This window comes from Capra hircus, chromosome 9 (assembly GCF_001704415.2).
Source record: "Capra hircus breed San Clemente chromosome 9, ASM170441v1, whole genome shotgun sequence".
Lineage (NCBI taxonomy): Eukaryota > Metazoa > Chordata > Mammalia > Artiodactyla > Bovidae > Capra > Capra hircus.
In genome coordinates, this window is record NC_030816.1 from 12,583,505 (window position 1) to 12,603,144 (window position 19,640).

A 19,640-nucleotide genomic window follows, 5' to 3' on the forward strand; every position below is an offset into this window, starting at 1 on the left:
CATTCTTCATACACAGATAAATGCGGAATCCTGTAGTTTATAGTCTGACATATTCCAGAACTTCATAGAAATTGACGAGGAATTGACCTAGAAACTTCAAGAAATTGACAAGAAATTCAGGCAGGGCTTTCTTGGGAGTTGTGCTTCGGGAAAGAGAGAAAAATGCGTAACACATTCCCTTGCTGGCTCCCTGGGTTGGGAGGGGCGCATGAGTTGGTCCCTTAAATGGGATGAGGGCCGGGCCAGATCTGGGGGTCTATCGGCGGGCGGGGGTCGGGGAGGGGGGGAACGTGGCTTAGGAGGTCGGCCCACCCACCCCCACCCTCTTGAGGGTGCTGTGTGCAAGGATCATGAGTAATACTAACACCCTCTTTCTGCTCAGGACATCGCAGAAGCAGCAGTTGGGTTTTTGGTCTTTTTGTACCTTGTTGCTTATAACTTGTTCAGGCTGTACTTCAGTTCAGTTCAGTCCCTCAGTCCTGTCCAACTCTTTGTGACCCCATGGACTGCAGCATGCCAGGCTTCTGGGTCAATCACCAACTCCCTAGAGCTTGCTCAAAACTTGCAGTTATTTTTAGTCCTTTAGTTTCTTATATTCTGTTGTTCAAGGAGACACTTGTCCACATGCAAACACTGTAGCAAAGGGTCCCAAGTCCTCAGTCTCTCTCATCCCCCCCCCTCGCCCCGTGAGCTTTTGCACCCCTTATTTTTAAGGGTTAAGGGGCTGAAGTTTTCCTCTTCTGAAGCATCTTCCTGCTGGACAAGGGGTCTCAGACCCTAGCTTACACTAGAGGTTTAGAAGTCCCTTGCTGACTGTTTTCAAGGACATGTAGGGACCTGGGCCACCCTCTGCTGGAATGGATTGAAATCCTTGAGCCATAATGAGCCTTACTTGAAAGTGCTGGAGCCTAGAAGATACAAAGTTAACCAAAAGATTAACCAGACAAGAGCGGAAAAGAGCAATAGTAGCCACTAACGGGCCTAGAAATGGAAGAAACCAAGTTAACTTTGGGAGTAGGGCTCCTGTCAGTGTTGACCAGACAGTGAGATTGTGTTGCTCTTGCCACAATTGTGACACCATTCTGCATGAGTGAGTATTTTTTTAATATTAACATCCACCTGTCCTGTTGCACTGATCTAGGTACAGCAGGAAGTATTAGTTACCAAACAAACTCTGCCTTGTTCTGGCAGAAAGTAACAAAGAGCCAGGCGATTATGAAAAACTATATTAGCCAAAGAGACAAGAGAGGTCTTAGGTCCCATTAAGGCTTGTTCTATCAGTTCCATCACACAACCACACTGTCCGAGTGAAATTTCTCAGTGTTACTTCATGATAAGTTAAGCCTCCATGTAGAGCTGCCTGTCCTATGACTAGCCCTGCCCTGTGCTAAGATCATTCCTTTTGCTCTCCAGATTTGGGAGTGAGCCAGCCTGGTCCTATTATAGATAATATTCCTCTTACCCCTATAGACCAGACAGGACACTCTCACACGAAGTGGACATCATCAGTGCATTTACAGGCCATAGTATGAAGGCCTTGGGAAAAGGGCATGGCCTGGCATAACTCCATAACACGATGTTTTGGGTGTCTTCAGAGGAAAACAAACCGTTCAGGGGGGCAAACCCTTCTGAATGTCTTACGATTGTTCAGACCTGATAGTCCCTGAAGGACATAGCTGTTGCTAGCACGTATGCAACTAGGAGACCACAAATCTTTATGTTGGTAATTTAGATTATATCATGTTATAAAGGTCTTCATGAAATGCTTCAGTGTGATCTGGTTGGTTTTGTCAGAGTTGACAACTGTAGTCCAGCTCATTATTTGCTCGATGTCCCACAGGCAGGTTGAAGTGGATTGACGAGTGGATGAGATATTTCTTTCAACCGTTCACACTCCCCTTCCATGTTGTTTAGGAAGACGGAGCCATAGTTTGAAACAGGACACGGGAGGTTGTAAGTACAGTTTCTCCCTACATAAGAGGCAGAATATCTGGTGTAATTCTGTCTCCAGTTGCCGGGGGTTGGGGGGTAGGCATATGAAACAAGTACTATTTGTGCAGTTTAACATAGCGTGCCCCGTGCCTTGGGTCGTTGTACAGGGATTCAGGTTAAAGCATGGTAATAGCCCCCTGGAAAGTGCAAGCGTGACTAGCAGAGAGTGAAGGGGTGGCAACTGTCCCCAATTTATTTTGTTAATCAATATTGGAACCGGAAGGATCAGGGGAAATGCAAGGGGAGGGCCAGTATCCAGCTGGGGTGGTGAGTGTTGATAGTATATCCAACATTATTTTAAATGTTCTCTTTTGGACATGATTTTGGAAATGTTGATAAGTGAGTGTTCTCACTATTTTTCCCTGGTTTCAAGGACTAGTAGGGCACACAGAGTCAATAACAGAGCATTTTGGGGGTGGAGAATTTTCCCTTAAACCAGCATGGACAAGGGAGTTAATTCTCTGGCGAGGGTGGCCGTGCAAACCAGTAGGATGCAAGCAACAGCACAATAGCAAAATTGCAAATGGGTCCAGCTCACCACACCGATTTACTTACCTGTGGATCATGCCTGTGCTTGCAACAGGCATCTCAGGTTTTCCACTGGCTCACAGATGGGTTGCTCTTCTCTAATGACTTGAGGGGTTTTTTCCACATCTAGTACTAAGACAAGGCCTCCCACTGGTCATTTCTGAGCTAAGCCTCAGACCACTCCTGGGGACTACATGGACCCCGAGGACTGCAAGAGGAAGCAAGTGTCATGAGTCTCTTGGCAGAGCTTTGCTAAGGTTTCCTTTAAAGTATGGTTCATTTTCTCCACCTTCCCTGAAGACTGGAGGTCTTCAAGTATGGAGGCCAAGAAGTATGTAGCTTGTAATCAATCCCTAGAGCCCATGTGAACCCCTGTGTGATTTTGGCTATAAAAGGGGGCCTGCTATTGCCCTGGAGGGGAAGTTCAAACCAAGGAATTATTTCTTTTAAAAAGGACTTAGACTTCAGTAGCCTTTTCAGGTAGAGTACGGAAGGCTTCAACCCATCCTGTGAAAATAACAACAAATACACAAGAAGATATAGCCTCACCACGGGGGCATTTGGGTGAAATCTAACCACCAGCCAGTCTTCCCTGTGTGTGTCCCTTGATGTTGAACCAGCCTGAGTAGCAAAGCGTGGATTGGATGGGTTTGTGAGTTATTACAGGCACACAAATCGTAGGCAAGGGTTACTTGTTTTACTGTTCTTTGGAGCCCCTTTCCTGGAAGAGCCTTTTGCGTCAAGCCCCGTAGTGCATCCCTGTCACAGTGGCTGGCATCAGGCAAGCTCTTAGCGAGTTTCCGTTGTTGAACCTTAGGGATTAGAGCCTTGTGAGCCTTCAGGCCAGCCTGTGCTTCCTTTCTCATAGCCCCATTTCTCAGCATTTTCTTCTTCCTGTGGGGAATGTTAGGGACCAAACGACAGTCTCTAGGACCTGAGTCATGTTTACCAGAAAGAGACAGGATATGCGCTCATCCTGCCTGGCCAATCATGTAATGCCAACTACTCCTGTAACGGAGACAAAGAACTGCCTGTATATAAGCCGCCATACTTCTTTGTTCGCGGCTCTTGTCAGATTCCCTTGTGTGGGATGAGACTTGGGCCCTAGCGCCCTAGGAATAAACAAACTCCCTTCTTGCGTTTGCAATACTGTGGTGGCCTTGCTCTCTCGGTCGGTTCGGAGATACGGGCTCGGAGCATAACATCTGGGGGCTCCTCCGGGATCTCCGTCCCGCCGGGGAGGACAACTCTCCTGGTAGAAGGGAGTAACCTCGTTAGGAGATAAGAGCTCTGAGCACCGGTGCTAACGTTGCAGAAGCCCAGATTAAGTCCGAGGCCTAGTATCTTACTGGGGAGGCATCTGGCTGTAAAGTGCAGAGGCAAGTCAGTGTAAGGCCGGGGCCTAGTTTCGTGCTGGGGAGGCAGCTGGCTCTGATACTGGATTAAGTCAGCGTAAGGCCGGGGCCTGGTTTCGTGCTGGGGAGGCAGCTAGCTCTGATACTGGATTAAGTCAGCGCAAGGCCGGGGCCTGGTTTCGTGCTGGGGAGGCAGCTGACTCTGGTTACTGGATTAAGTCAGCGTAAGGCCGGGGCCTAGTTTCGTGCCGGGGAGGCGGCTGGCTCTGTGAACATCCTGCAGGTAGGATTGAGTGCATTGTCGGTGGCCACCTTGTGTTTGTTATCTGTTTGTCTATTTGTGGGGTCTGCATTGCTCTTTGTGTGCTCTGTTGGCTCCCAGTGTACTTTTCTGTGATCATGGGACAAACAACTTCTACTCCTTTATCTCTTATGATTAACCACTTCTCTGAATTCAAGTCTAGAGCTCAGAATCTTTCGTTACTGGTAAAGAAGAGCAAACTGGTGACTTTCTGTTCTGTCGAGTGGCCCACCTTTGACGTTGGATGGCCACAAGAGGGAACCTTCAATCCCCAAATTATCCAGGCAGTTAAAGAGAGGGTGCTTACTCCTAGTCCTGCCGGGCACCCAGATCAGACTCCCTACATTCTGGTCTGGCAGGATCTAGTGAGGAACCCACCAGAATGGCTTAAACCCTTTGTTCTCACTCTTCCTAAACCTCCCCGTCCCTCTTCCCCAACTCCAACCTCACCAAGCCCACAGGTGTTAGTAATGAAGGCTTCCGAAGAAAAAGAAAAAAAAAAAGGACGAAAATTGACCAAAGCCGGTATTCCAGGAATCTTCTCTGTATCCTAATCTGATAGATCTGGAGACCGAATTGTTCCCACCCCCGTATGCGGATCCACATCCGCCCTTGCTTTCACAGGTTTCATTGGGAGAAGCCAGGAGGAGAACCGAGCCTTCAGCTCATCCCAGAGAAGGGGGCCCCGCCCAGGGAACTCGGGGAAAAACAAGAGAAATGGCCAATGTAGCGGAAGAAGACCCAGAAGTCCCCTCCTCCACTGTTCACGCGTTTCCGGTCCGGGCGGGACCAGCCAGAGAGGGTGGAGAGCGGACATATCAGTATTGGCCCTTTTCCACTAGTGATTTGTACAATTGGAAAACCCAGACTCCCTCCTTCTCTGAAAAACCGCAGGGTCTTATTGATCTTTTAGAGTCTATCCTTTTTACTCACAATCCCACTTGGGATGATTGTCAGCAACTGTTACAGGTGCTTTTCACTACAGAAGAGCGCGAGCGGATCCTGTCAGAAGCTCGAAAGAATGTGCCAGGGGTGGATGGGAGGCCCACAATACAGCCTAACCTCATTGAGGAGGGATTCCCCTTGGTGCGACCCAACTGGGACTTGGAACGCGCTGAAGGTAGGGAGCATCTCCGGGTATACCGTCAGATTCTTATGGCCGGCCTTAGAGCGGCCGCCAGAAAGCCGACTAATTTGGCCAAAATAAATTCAGTGAGGCAAGAACCAAATGAGAGCCCAGCAGCCTTCCTTGAAAAGATAATGGAAGCTTTTAGACAGTATACCCCTATGGACCCACAGGCAGATGAGTCACGAGCGGCAGTTATGTTAGCATTTGTAAATCAAGCAGCCCCCGATATTAAAAAAAAATTACAAAAGATAGAGAGGTTAAATGAACAATCCTTGCAAGATCTAGTGAGGGCAGCCGAGAGAGTTTTTAATCATAGAGAGACCCCAGAAGAGAGGACCGCATTAGAAGAGAAAAAAGAAAATTTAGAGCTAAAGAAAACTGTAAAAATCAAAAAGAGCTGGCCCAGATATTTTTTGCTGGGGTTGAAAACAAAAACAGGTTCCAGAAAGGGAAAAAACTGGACTCAAAAACTGAAGAAAAAACGACAAGGCATAAGCTTGAGAAAAACCAATGTGCGTTTTGTAAAGAGTTTAGACATTGAAAAGATAAATGCCCCAAGAAAAATCTAAAAGAGGAGCCCAGGAACCCCAAAAACGAGACTCCCTCTCCAGACAGTCATATCCTCTACGCGGGTGAGGATAGTGACTAGGGGGGTCAGGGCTCAAAGCCCCTCCTCGAGTCCTGGGTAACTATAAATGTGGAGGGGAAACTGGTTGGCTTCATGGTGGACACAGGAGCCCAATACTCAAGTCTTAAACCAAAAAGATGGACCCATGTCTAAGAAAAGTAGCTGGGTGCAGGGAGCAACCGGGACTAAACGATATGGATGGACTACAAAACGGCATGTGAACTTGGGGGCCCACCAGGTAACCCATTCTTTTCTGGTGATACCTGAGTGTCCAGAGCCCTTGTTGGGCAGGGATTTACTGTCTAAAGTGAATGCCCAAATTCATTTCGACCACGGACAAGTGTCGGTTTTAGATGGGACCGGGCATCCTCTTCAGGTCTTGTCTCTGGCATTAAAAGATGAATACAGACTCTACTTGCCAGAGGCCCCAGCGACAATAAGCCCCGAAGTACAACCATGGGTTCAAAGATACCCTCAGGCCTGGGCTGAAACTGTAGGAACGGGACTAGCCAAACAGAGGCCCCCTATCATTGTGGAACTGAAAGCCAGTTCTTCCCCGGTGAGGGTACGACAGTATCCCATGAGTCAGGAGGCTCGACAAGGAATTACTCCTCATATACAATGCCTCATAGACACTGGGGTCCTAAAAAGGTGCCGGTCCCCATGGAACACTCCCCTGTTGCCTGTGAAAAAGCCTGGGGGAACTGATTTTAGACCGGTTCAAGATCTACGAGAAGTCAACAAACGGGTGAATGATATTCATCCTATGGTTTCTAACCCTTATACATTGCTAAGCAACTTGCCTCCAAACTACATTTGGTACACTGTTTTAGATTTAAAAGATGCCTTTTTTAGTTTGCCTCTTGCCCCCGCAAGCCAAGAGATCTTTGCCTTTGAATGGCAGGAAGACGGTGGTCAGACCCCTGTGCAGCTGGCATGGACTCACTTACCACAGGGTTTCAAAAACTCGCCCACGTTATTTAATGAGGCCCTGGACGAAGACCTCCATGAGTATCGGGTTGAACACCCTACCATTGTTTTATTACAATATGTTGATGACCTTATGCTGGCGGCGGCTACAGAGAAAGAGTGCCAAGAGGCAACAGGTGACCTTCTCCAAACCTTGGGGACTTTAGGTTACCGGGCTAGTGCCAAAAAGGCCCAGATTGCCAAGCAAGAGGTTACATACCTCGGTTATAAGATAAAACAGGGCCAGAGGTGGCTAACACAGGCTATGAAAGAAACCATCCTCCAGATCCCTGAGCCGGCTAACCCTAGACAAGTGAGAGAATTTCTGGGAACGGTGGGATATTGCCAGTTATGGATCTTGGGGTTTGCAGAAAAGGCCAGGCCCCTATATGAGGGGACCAAAGAAAACAAGGACTGGAAATAGACTGAGCCAATGAAAGAGGCCTTCCAAGAGCTCAGGCGAGCCTTGCTAGAGGCTCCTGTCCTTGCCCTCCCTGATCCATCTAAGCCTTTCCAATTATTTGTAGATGAAAAGTGGGGGATAGGAAAAGGGGTACTAACACAGAGATGGGGACCATGGAAGCGACCTGTAGCTTACCTTTCCAAGAGACTGGACCCAGTGGCAGCCAGATGGCCACCTTGCCTCCGTATCATCGCGGCCACCGTGCTCGTAGTCCACGATGCTGATAAACTGACTTATGGACAGAGACTCTTAGTCTACACTCCTCATGCCATAGAGAGAGTTTTAAAGCAACCCCCAGGTAAATGGATTTCTAATGCCCGCTTGACGCACTACCAGGCCTTGCTACTTGACACCCCATGGATTCATTTCCAAACGCCCTGCACTCTAAATCCGGCCACTCTTTTGCCCAATCCGGGGAAAAATAGCCCCCTCCATGATTGTGATGAGATACTGGCCAGGATAACAGCAATGCAAAAGGACTTAACTGATACTCCACTGGATAACAGTGAGCTAAGATGGTTCACAGATGGCAGCAGTTATGTAAAAGATGGACAGAGACGGGCGGGAGCCGCAGTAGTAGATGACTCTAGACAGACAATATGGACAGAGGCCCTTCCCCCGGATACCTCAGCACAAAAGGCAGAGTTAATTGCCCTGATTCAAGCATTAGAGAGCCAAAGAAAAAAAAATAACTATTTTCACTGACAGTCGCTATGCTTTTGGCACGGTACACATCCAGGGCCCGATATATCGGGAACGGGGGTTTTTGACAGCTGAAAGAAAAAAAATTAAAAACTTGCCTGAAATCCGTAGACTTTTAGAGGCTGTACAGATGCCTCGGGCTGTGTCAATAGTACACGTACCTGGACATCAAAAGGGTGACAGCCCCACGGCACGAGGAAATCATGCCACAGACCTGGAAGCTCAAAAAGTAGCTGATAAAGATTTCATCACCCCTGTGTTGGCGATCGGACTTCCACCTCCAGGTATGGGAACTCTGCCCCCAACCCCTGAGTATTCATCCACAGACTTTGCTTGGATCCAAAAACACACCAACCTTCAAAAAGATAAAGATGGATGGTACCGAGACTCAGACGGCTACTTGATACTCCCTGCTCAGTTGGGACGGCAACTATGTGAGCATTTGCATTTGTCTACTCATCTGGGAAAAAAAAAGACTCTGATGCTCTTTCAAGCTGCGCGCCTGCGATTTCCCCGGCACCAGACAACTGTAAAGAACATAGTGCATGCTTGTAAGGCGTGTCAACAGATGAGGCCAGGAAAAGGACAACATGCAGGACTGAGGTATCGGGGAGAAGGACCAGGGCAACACTGGGAAATAGATTTCACCGAGGTAAGGCCAGGCAAGTATGGTTACCGGTACTTGTTAGTGTTGGTGGATACCTTCTCAGGGTGGGTGGAGGCTTTTCCTACAAAGGGAGAAACCGCGATGATAGTGGCAAGAAAAGATTAAAAAAAAAAAAAAAAAAACAGTTCCCAGGTTTGGCCTGCCAGTGACCATCGGCTCTGATAATGGACCTGCCTTTGTGAGTCAAATAGTTCAGAGCCTTGCCCTAGCCCTGGGGACTAAATGGAAGTTACATGGTAAATACAGTCCACAGAGCTCAGGGCAAGTAAAAAAAATGAATTGGACTCTAAAAGAAACTTTAACTAAATTGGCTATAGAGACTGGCGGGGACTGGGTGACCCTCCTTCCCTTCGCCCTCTTCCGTGCGCGTAATACTCCTTATCAACTTAATCTGACCCCATTTGAGATTCTGTATGGGAGACCTCCCCCTGTATGTCCAATATTTAAAGGAAAGAAACTACCGCCTCCCACATTGGGGCAATTCCAAGAGGCCTTGATGCCTTAAGCAAGGTGCACTCTTGTGTCTGGAAACTGCTCCGGGAAATACATGTGGGTCAAAATAAGAAAACTATTCCCTCACATGACATTGGCCCAGGAGACTGGGTGTGGGTCAAAAGGCACCAAACCAAGGCACTAGAACCCAAATGAAAGGGTCCTTATGTTGTTCTTCTTACCACCCCAACTGCCCTAAAGGTTGACGGTATCGGGCCTTGGGTGCATTGCAACCACGTACGCCCAGCTGCTTCAGCAGAGCAAAAAGGCGCTAAAAAAAAAAGAGAAGCATCTCTGCACCCGTCCAACCCCTTGAGGCTAAAGCTTCAAAGGTGCCAACAGGACCAGGACAACTCGGCTGGGCCCTCTTATGGATGACCCAGTTACTCTGCTCCGGAGTTGCCAGCGTGAACCCGCATCAACCCGTCAAAATCACCTGGAAGCTGCAAAATGGACTAACACGAGAGGTGCTAAACTCCACCACCGCAATACATCCACCAAACACATGGTGGCCAGACTTGTACTTTGACCTCAAGCCGATGGTAAATGTGCCTTGGGCTAGGGGTTATCTCCGAGAACAAGGGTTCTGGGCATGCCCAGGCGCACCCAGGCGTGACTGGAAGACCTGTGGGGGGGCACAAGACTCTTATTGTAAAACTTGGGATTGTGGTACTTCTAATGATGGACCTCGGCGCTGGGAAGTAAAAAATCGAGATTTACTTAATTTTTCATCCGCCAAGCCCCTCCCTAGGGTCCTCGGAGATCCAACTTTTAGCTGTAAAAGTTGCAATTATGCACAAGTCAAAATAAGGTTCAATCCAGAAAAAAGCAAAAAAGAGGGGACCTAGATCTCTGGCCTATCTTGGAGACTACAGACGAGGGAATCAAGAGGGTTTGGGGTTGATGGAAAAGGGATTATAGTAGTGAGCCAGGTCTTAGAGCCAATTCTTGTACACAGTATCGGGCCCAACAAAGTAGAAGAGCTGGCTGTAACCCCCCGCCTAACGACTTCAATGCCAACATCTTTGGCAGTGAGTCCCAAAGCAAAAGTGCTCGCTGAAATAGATCCCCTATGGAAGCTGATTAGGGCAGCTTATGCCACCCTGAATCAGACCCATCCTGAGGCAACTAAATCTTGTTGGTTATGTTACAACTTAATTCCCCCTTATTACGGAGCAGTAGGCCTCAATGCCTCTTATGACTTGGCCAACAGCACCGATCCTCCTCAATGTCATTGGGGAGACCGAAAGGTGGGTCTGACGATGAAAGAGTTATGAAAAAAGGGCTTATGCATGGGCACGGTGTTACCAACAAAGTCTCCACTTTGTGTACATGTCGTTGAGCCTGATGATTTGCCTGTAGCTAAATGGTTAATACCTCAAATGGGGGGATGGTGGGTCTGTTCACACACGGGGCTAACTCCATGCCTGCATAGCTCAACCTTTGACCCCAGAAAAAAATTCTGTGTTATGGTGGCTGTCATGCCAAAGATTCTGTACCGACCAAAAAAAAACAATATATGATTATTGGGCCCAGAAATTAACTCTAAATCCTCCAAAAAAAACTTATAAAGTTAAGAGGGAACCTCTTACCGTCATAATGATAGCAACTATGTTCGGTCTTGGAATAGCCGGGGCTGGGACCGGAATAACAGCTCTGTCCCTGCAAGGCCAAGGATTTAACTCCCTGAGAGCGGCCATAGATGAAGACATTACCCGTATAGAGCAATCTATTAGTCATTTAGAATCGTCTCTGACTTCTCTATCTGAAGTAGTTCTGCAAAACAGGAGGGGATTAGATCTGCTCTTTCTGCAACAAGGGGGACTCTGTGCTGCCCTAGGAGAAGAGTGCTGTTTCTATGCGGATCATACAGGAATAGTTAGAGAATCTATGGCCAAAGTGAGAGAAGGACTAGCCCAACGTAAACGAGAACATGAGGCTCAACAGGGATGGTTTGAATCTTGGTTTCAACAATCCCCTTGGCTGACTACCTTAATCTCCACCTTGCTAGGACCCCTGCTAGTACTTTTACTAATGCTTACCTTTGGCCCATGCATTATCAATAGACTTGTAGCCTTTGTAAAGGAACGCATAAATACCGTACAACTGTTTGTGCTTCGACAACAATATCAAACTGTGTCTCAGGACCGAGAGGAAGATTCCTCTATATGATCTAAGGACAGGGGGGAATGTTAGGGACCAAACGACGGTCTCTAGGACCTGAGTCATGTTTACCAGAAAGAGACAGGATATGCGCTCATCCTGCCTGGCCAATCATGTAACGCCAGCTACTCCTGTAACGGAGACAAAGAACTGCCTGTATATAAGCCGCCATACTTCTTTGTTCGCAGCTCTTGTCAGATTCCCTTGTGTGGGATGAGACTTGGGCCCTAGCGCCCTAGGAATAAACAAACTCCCTTCTTGCGTTTGCAATACTGTGGTGGCCTTGCTTTCTCGGTCGGTTCGGAGATACGGGCTCGGAGCATAACAGGGAATACTAGGAAAATCTAGGAAGTTCAAGAGGGCCAGTCACTAGGACCATAATTTGATTAGGTTCTTGTGGTCAAGCTGCCTGTTTTGCAGTTTGATCAGCTTTTGCTGTTCCCGTGGCTCTCAAAAGATCCATCCTTCAGTGGATTACTGCTACCTGGCTTGGGAACTACACTGTTTCTAGAAAGCCAGAATTAAATCTTTATGATTTTAAAGAGAATTTCTAGCAGTTAACATTCCTCTTTGCCAAGTATTGGGGCAACCATACAGTTAACAGAATAAGTCTCAATTTTTTAAAAGAGCCTGGTCGCAGGTCATGGAGCATTTGATCTTTATTTAAGCATAGATTGCAGCAATAAGCTTCAGAAAAAAAAAAGCTTAGAACGTCTTTTTAATAACTCAAACTACAGGAAGGGGCTATCTGGGAGGTGAGTTTTAGGCAGTAAATACAGATTACTTATGTAAGTGTAATTGATCATATAGGTTCTTTTAAATTGGCTATGCTGGACTTTTCATAAGGTCTCAGACTAAACTTTTAAAAGACCTCCCAGGACCCAGGAAAGCCATGCCAAGGGTTTATCACAGATTTTGCCTAACAGATTTGAAGAAATTCCTCCCTTTCTGTGGTTTTCCTCCCAAATGACCTTGAAATTCTTGCATTTGTTTGGAGGTGGGCTACCTTATTTACCGGATAAAGTTCCTGGGAAACTCTGAGTTTCCAGTTTCTGGAAGGATCAGGTAGAGAGAAAATATAAATGCTTCAATTCTACTTAGCATTGTAATTTACCAAACTGCTGTAAATCATAATTAGCTTTAAGGGAAGGGTTTTCTTATATATGGTGAACACAGAATAATAAGCTAATAATATCTCAGACAAAACAAAAGAATTATAACCACACCCATCAGTTTACTCAGTCCCCTGTAATTAACAGCTTTCTAGAGCCATCAAGTTTACTCAGTTCAGTAGAATGATACGAAAGTTATCAGAAACCTGTATTGGTCAGAAGACCCTTTCTATGAATCTTCCTGAATGAAACATTTTTGGTTTCTTTACACTTACATTATTGAAGTACAGTTGATTTACAATGTTGTGTTAATTTCTGTTGTACCGCACAGTGATTCAGTTATTTATGTACACACACATATACACACATATACACACACATACACACATTCTTTTCCATATTCTTTCCCATTAGGCTTTTTCACAGAATATTGTATAGAGCTTCCTGTGCTCTGCAGTGGGGCCTTGTTGTTTATGCATTCAATATATAATAGTTTGCACCTGCCAATCCTGAACTGCCAATCCGGAATGCCCTGGCTTGGCAGCCACAGGTGTGTTCTCTGCATCTGTAAGTCTGTTTCTGCTTTGTGGATAACTTCTTTGTGATATATGGTGTTTGTCTTTCTCTTTCTGAACTACTTCACTGAGTATGATGGTCTCTAGTTGCATCCACATTGCTGCAAATGGCATTGTTTCATTCTTTTCACGGCTGAGTAGTATTCCACTGTATATATGTACCATGTCTTCTTTATCCATTCATTTATAGATGAACGTTTAGGTTATTTCCATGCCTTGGCTGTTGTGAATAGAGCTGGTGTGAACATAGGCGGAGTGGCAGCTGTCCTGGTTATATCCCTAGTGATACCTACAATTGCTTTGCTCACTTACCTGGTATTTTCAAAAAGTTGCTCTCGGTTTCCAAACCTTGGACTTGATATAGTTCCCTGCCACAGAAGTGGGAGGAGCAGAACAAAGTATTTGAAAATTTTCTAGAGTATGTGTCCTGGTGTGGGAGCAGGCACAAATACAGGCACTGTGTGTGCACCGGCAGAGCTGATACCAGCTGGTGTTCTGGATAGCTGCCCTGGGAAACAGCAATTTGAGTTGTGTGGCAGTAAACAAACTTTACATTTTATTTGCAAAATGGAGTGCTCTTTTCTAATTTCGAAAGGACACCATTTGGGGCAGTAGCAGCCCTGCTTCAGAGCAGGCTCTGGAATTAGACAGCTGTGCAACTTGCCATCTGTGAAGACATGGGCTAAGTTTTTCTCTCTCTCTCTGTATACTTTGCTGTATACCTGAAACTAATACATTGTAAAATTAACTAGAATTTAATTAAAAAAATAACTGATATCAAAAAATAATATACAATATGGAGTAAGTCACATTACTCTTATCAGTAGCAAGCATTTATTAAGAGCCAACTTTGAACATCATTGGAGAAGGAAATGGCAACCCACTGCAGTACCCTTGCCTGGAAAATCCCATGGACGGAGGAGTGTGGTAGACTACAGTCCATGGGGTCGCAAAGAGTCGGACATGACTGAGCGACTTCACTTTCACTTTCACCATCATATCACAATAAAACAAGCCGTCATTTGTCCATGCTTTCCCTATCACTTACTGATCCCTTTCTCTGCTCTCCTTTGCAGCCAAACGCCCCCTCAAGAGTTGACCTTGCTCTTCCCAACCCTTCCCCGCCCCTCCTCTCACACTGTCTCCCCTCAGGCTTTCACGGCCATCTTCCCATCCAAACTATTCTGCCAAGAGGACCAATGACCTCCATGTCACCAAACCTAATGGGTCAGTGGTCATCTTTTCAGCAAAAGTTGATTATCATCTTCCTCTTAATGAGCTTCTTCTCTTGTTTCCAGGACACGACACTTCCTCAGCTTTCCTCCTCCTGGGTTGGTTGTTTCTTCTCAAGTCTCCTTGGTGGCTTCCTCTTCTTCCCAGCCCTCTCTCATCACCAATGGGCTTCGGTCCTAGGTTCTTCTCTCTCTCTGCCTCCCTCCTTCTCTCTCTCATTCCCTCCCTCTCACATATAAAAAGCTGTACATATTTAACGTGTCAGTCTCCCCTTAACTGTACTCACTCCCTTGGTGACCTCCTGCAGCCTAATGCCATCACATTAGTCAGTGTCAGAGCTGAGACCCAAATCCAAGCAGTCTGCCTGAAAGAATATATACCAAATAAATTTGCACTGTGATCTCTGGATGGGTAAATTATGACTCGATGGTTTAGCTATATATTTTACATCTTCAGAATATAGTATTTTTGTCATAAGGAAAACATTTTGACAGACTTAAAATTCAGGATTCCTGATAAACTTCATGTCATCATTCTCTGTTTCATAAATAATCTCATTCCATACACTTTTTAAGTCGTTCAGCCATGGTGTCAAAAATCACAAGGCATTTTTCGGGCAGATTTTTTGGTGTTTCCGGCAGAGACAGACAATGGAGCTACTACAGCCATATGTCTGATACAGCGCAGCGCTGAGTCCATTCTACAGTGAGGATATAGAAAGTGTGTTGGTGAGTTTGTCTTCATCTCATAAAATATCATCTCAACAGTAGACACCCCTTTTCCACATCCTAAATAGAAATTTCCTGAATATAAATACAAAAACCTTCTATGGCTTATATTGAGTAAATAGAAATAACTTTTTACTACTTCACCAGTCTCAAAAGTTTTAGATAATTCTGGAGATAAAATATAAGCATGGGCACATTTCCCCCTCCCTAAGAAAGCCAGTGTAAAAGTAAGTGTATGTGTAGGTGCAAAGTTATGTCTGACTCTTTGCGACCCCATGGACTGTAGCCCGTCAGGCTCCTCTGTCCATGGGATTTTCCAGGCAAGAATACTGGAGTGAGTTGCCATTTCCTTCTCCGTGGGATCTTCCTGACCCAGGGATTGAACCCGTATCTCTTGCATTGGCAGGCGGATTCTTTACCACTGAGCCTCCTGGTATGCCCATAAAAGGAAATACTTAAGGCTAAAGTGGCCACTGCTTGGTACTAAGTATTGCATGATGCTGGCCTCCAACTGTTGGAGTGAGTGAAATGTCTAATAGGCAAAAGAGGGGAGGAAGAAGTGCTTGTGTGTGGGAAAGGAGAGAACTTTCCAGTTCCTGATTATTAAACTGCCTTATTTAGACCTCTCTTTGAGCAAATATTGGCACATGGCCCAGGATCCTAACTTGTGACTGTTTGAGCTCTGCTGAAGGACTTTAAGGGAAGTCCTGATCTGTTGTTCTGAAGTGGAAACTTGGTAAATTGATTGTAATGGATAGGATGACAAAAGAAAAAAAAAATCCCATCTCCTTATAGCAACTTTCCCATTCCTTCACTGATATTTTGTTTACTTGTCTATAGAATATAATGCAGACACTTCTGCTTTTTGCCATAATCCTTTCCTGAAAGCCATGTCTTCAAAGCACTGAAAGTAACTTCTACTTTTATCAGAAACCACATTACAGTTAGACTTTGCATTTCTGATAGAGAGTGCAGAATAAGCAAAGTCTGATGTGACTAACACCGAAGTAGCACTCCCTGACCTTTTCTGGCAATTTGCAGCTTTCTGAGCCACTTTCACGCCTGCAACACGGGAGACTTGGGTTCAATCTCTGGGTTGGGAAGATCTGCTGGAGAAGGGAATGGCTACCCACTTCAGTATTCTTGCCTGGAGAATTCCATGGACAGAGGAGTGTGGTGGGCTACAGTCCACTGGGGTCTCAAAGAGTTGGACAGAGCTGAGCAACTAACACTCTCACTTTTTCACTTGTTTCACATATGCAAATCAATTTGATTCTCTTGACAAATCAGAGAAGACAATATTATTACTTCTATTGTGGAAATGGAGAAAATGGGACAGAGGAAGATGAATCAGCCTACTCAGGATCACTTAGGTGGTAGATAATAGAGGGACCCATCTTTCAGACCTTTGAGTAGAACCAGGACCAGAGGTACTTCTTTTCTTCCTCGAATCAACAGAAAACAGCTACCACGTAAATCGGCACACTCCCATCATCTTGAAGTTAACGTCAATTTTCTTGCCAAATCACACCTGTATTTTTTCATAATCTTTGCCATTCATTCTTTTTCTTATTAAATTTTTTTTGTCTTTACTCATACCCAAACTGTCTTATGCTTCCTTTTCGCCTTTTTTCCACCTCTGGCCTCTTTGAATCTTTTTCCACTCTAATAGCCACAGTTTCTTTGTAAGCACCCTAATCTATATCAACAGCTTCCTCACAGAACCATACCTTCACCTTCTTGCCTTGACTGAAACCTGGCATTCCCCTAAGGACATCACTCCCCTTGAGCCCTGACAAACAAAAACTGCTTTTTCTGCCCCCCTTCTAACATGCTGAAGCAATCTGGAAGCAATGTTGGCATTCTCTAGCTTCTAACTGCCAGTCCAGGTGATCCCATTCCTACCTGTGTGCACCTCCCCACCCTCTGCACCCTTCTAAGTGTCATGTTGTAGCACGAAGCGCAGTCACATCGTGCTCCAGCTTCTTGGTCACTCCCTCAGATAAACAGATCTTCAGCACCTGGCCCACACACGCTGCCAAACTCCCACATTATCTCAGACAAACCCAGCACCCGTGACTCAAAGCTTCTCAGGCACACAAAGGGACTGCGTGTGCTTCCACTCCTCTTTAACACAACTCATTCCTGTGGCAAAATCCCAACCTGACATCTTCCAGATGCTCTGAAAAACCTAAACCTTAACGACTCTTCACAACTCTGAAAGCACCCGTCCTAGCAACTTTCACTCTCTCCTGACTTCTTAGTGATTTCTGTTCTTGATCTTTCTTCAACGCTTTCTGTTGGATCCCCACCTTCACTTCTCTCCTTTCCCAGCATAAACTCCCAAAGCCCATCATATCCCAGAATTGCTTCTGGGCACCTACCATGCCCTCCCTCTATTTTTGCTGTACTGCCAACTAACTTGGTATCGCCTGTGGTTATCTCAGTGGTTAAAGGCACGAGCTAGGGAGTCAGACTTCCTCAATTTCTACCATTTAGTAGTAATTCTATCTTAGACAAATCATTAATTTTTTCAGGGCTTTCAGTTCCTCAGTTGGGAAATAATAATAGAGTACTTAGGGCCATAACAAGTTATTATGAAGATTAATTGAGATAAAGTACTTGAAGTGCTTAGAATAGTGTTATGCCTTACACAAAAGTGCTCGAAAATCTTTACTGTTATTACAAATAAACTGCTTGATGCTGCTTCTTAAAAGAATCACATAATCAAATTAATAAGTCCCAATATATGCCCAAATCTGCAAAGCAAAACACAAATCGATAAACATCCCCCTTGTCCACCCCTCTCCCTAGATCCTGCCCACTGAAAGGAGACACTTGAGAAAATACCCTTGTAGGGCCTGAGGATCTCTGAGATATGTGTTTGTGCTCAGTCATGTCTGACTCTTTGCGTCCCCATGAACGGTAGCCCACCAGGCTCCGCTGTTCATAGGATTTCCCAGGCAAGAATACTGGAGTGGGTTGCCATTTCCTCCTCCAGGGCATATTCCTGACCCAGGGATCAAACCGTGTCTCCTGCATTGACAGGCAGATCCTTCATCACCTGGGAAGCCCAAGGACCTCTGATATCATCATGTTAACTGTCCTCCTCATCAAAGGTAGATGGGATTAACAGACTGGCTAATTTCTTTTATTCTTAGGGCAATAACAGAAAGGATTTCAGGTGACTACTTCCCAGAAGACAGACTAGAAGAAACAGGCATTGACATGAATAGACATCTCACAAAGGAGAAAACATAAATGGCTAAGGAATATGTTAAAAGATGCATATCCTCATTAATAGTCAGGAAAATGCAAGTTGGAACTACAATGAAATAACATTGCACATTCCTGAAATTGGCAAAAACTAAGAAATTTAACAATGTCAGGTGTTGGACAGAATATTGTAATAGGCATATAAATTGTACAGACACTTTGTGAAACATTGAGAGATTATCTTGTAAAGCCAAATACTTACTCCATAGACTAGCCATTCCACCCCCATGAACCTCTTTCCTGTGGGCCTCAGGACAATTTTCAGAATCAGACAAAACTGCCAGCAACTCTATCCACTGATAGAATGGATTAAATAGTGATACAGTGGTACATTCACACCAAAGAATATTAAACACACACAGAAATGAAATACAAAAACAATAACAACATGGCAGAATCTTAGAAACAATGATGAAAAGAAAAAACCACATCTCTAACAAGTAAATAGTATAATGACATTTTACATTTATCGATCCACTTGATTCTTCCAACATTGCTCTCATTTGACAAGTGAGGAACTGACGGCACAGAGAGTTTAAATAGCTTGCTGACAAAGGGAAGGTTCCAGGATCTAGCTAACATTTACTTCGTGCTTACCATACCATGTACTTTCCTGCTGCTGCTGCTGCTAAGTCGCTTCAGTCGTGTCCGACTCTGTGCGACCCCAGAGATGGCAGCCCACCAGGCTCCCCCGTCCCTGGGATTCTCCAGGCAAGAACACTGGAGTGGGTCGCCATTTCCTTCTCCAATGCACGAAAGGGAAAAGTGAAAGTAAAGTCGCTCAGTCATGTCCGACTTTCTTAGGTTATTATTTTATGAGAAATGCTCCACATAACATGTCCTTGATTTTTTTTTTCCCTGACTAATCTTTCTTCCAAAATCAACCCCTAGAGTTAGGAGTGAAGAACCCAGTTTATCATATGCCTTTGCACTCTTCCCCTAACCCTATCACCAAAGTGCAAACTCACTGGATAGTTGAATTTTTACTTAAATGGTCTTCTGAACTATTTTCTAGATTCCTCACTTGGAAGCAGAGTGTGACTCACTGTCCACACCCTAAAGCCCTGAAGCCTTGATCTTCCCTTTAGTCTATACTTTTCAGAATGACAGTAACTAAGAGGTCTGAAAATGAAGGAATTTTATTCCCAGAAAGCATTCACACACCACCCTGCCCTCCACCCTAGACTTTACGTGACGCTCCTAAGACCCAAAGGATAGAACTTGAGCAGCTAGAGGAAGGTCATTTCTTCTTGCTTCACAATCTTAAGAATGACACTTGTAAACCTGTGACTAAGCACTATATAGCAGGAAGGGGAGGAGAGCCAGG

General features: G+C 45.4%; 1 protein-coding gene across 1 annotated transcript; it reads left to right on the plus strand.

Annotated features, from left to right (window-relative positions):
* Positions 4,875 to 5,634, plus strand: LOC108636779 (the record flags this gene model as incomplete). Its single annotated transcript, XM_018053526.1, has 1 exon — positions 4,875 to 5,634. A coding segment is annotated over exon 1 (741 nt), but the record flags the coding sequence as incomplete, so codon positions are not given.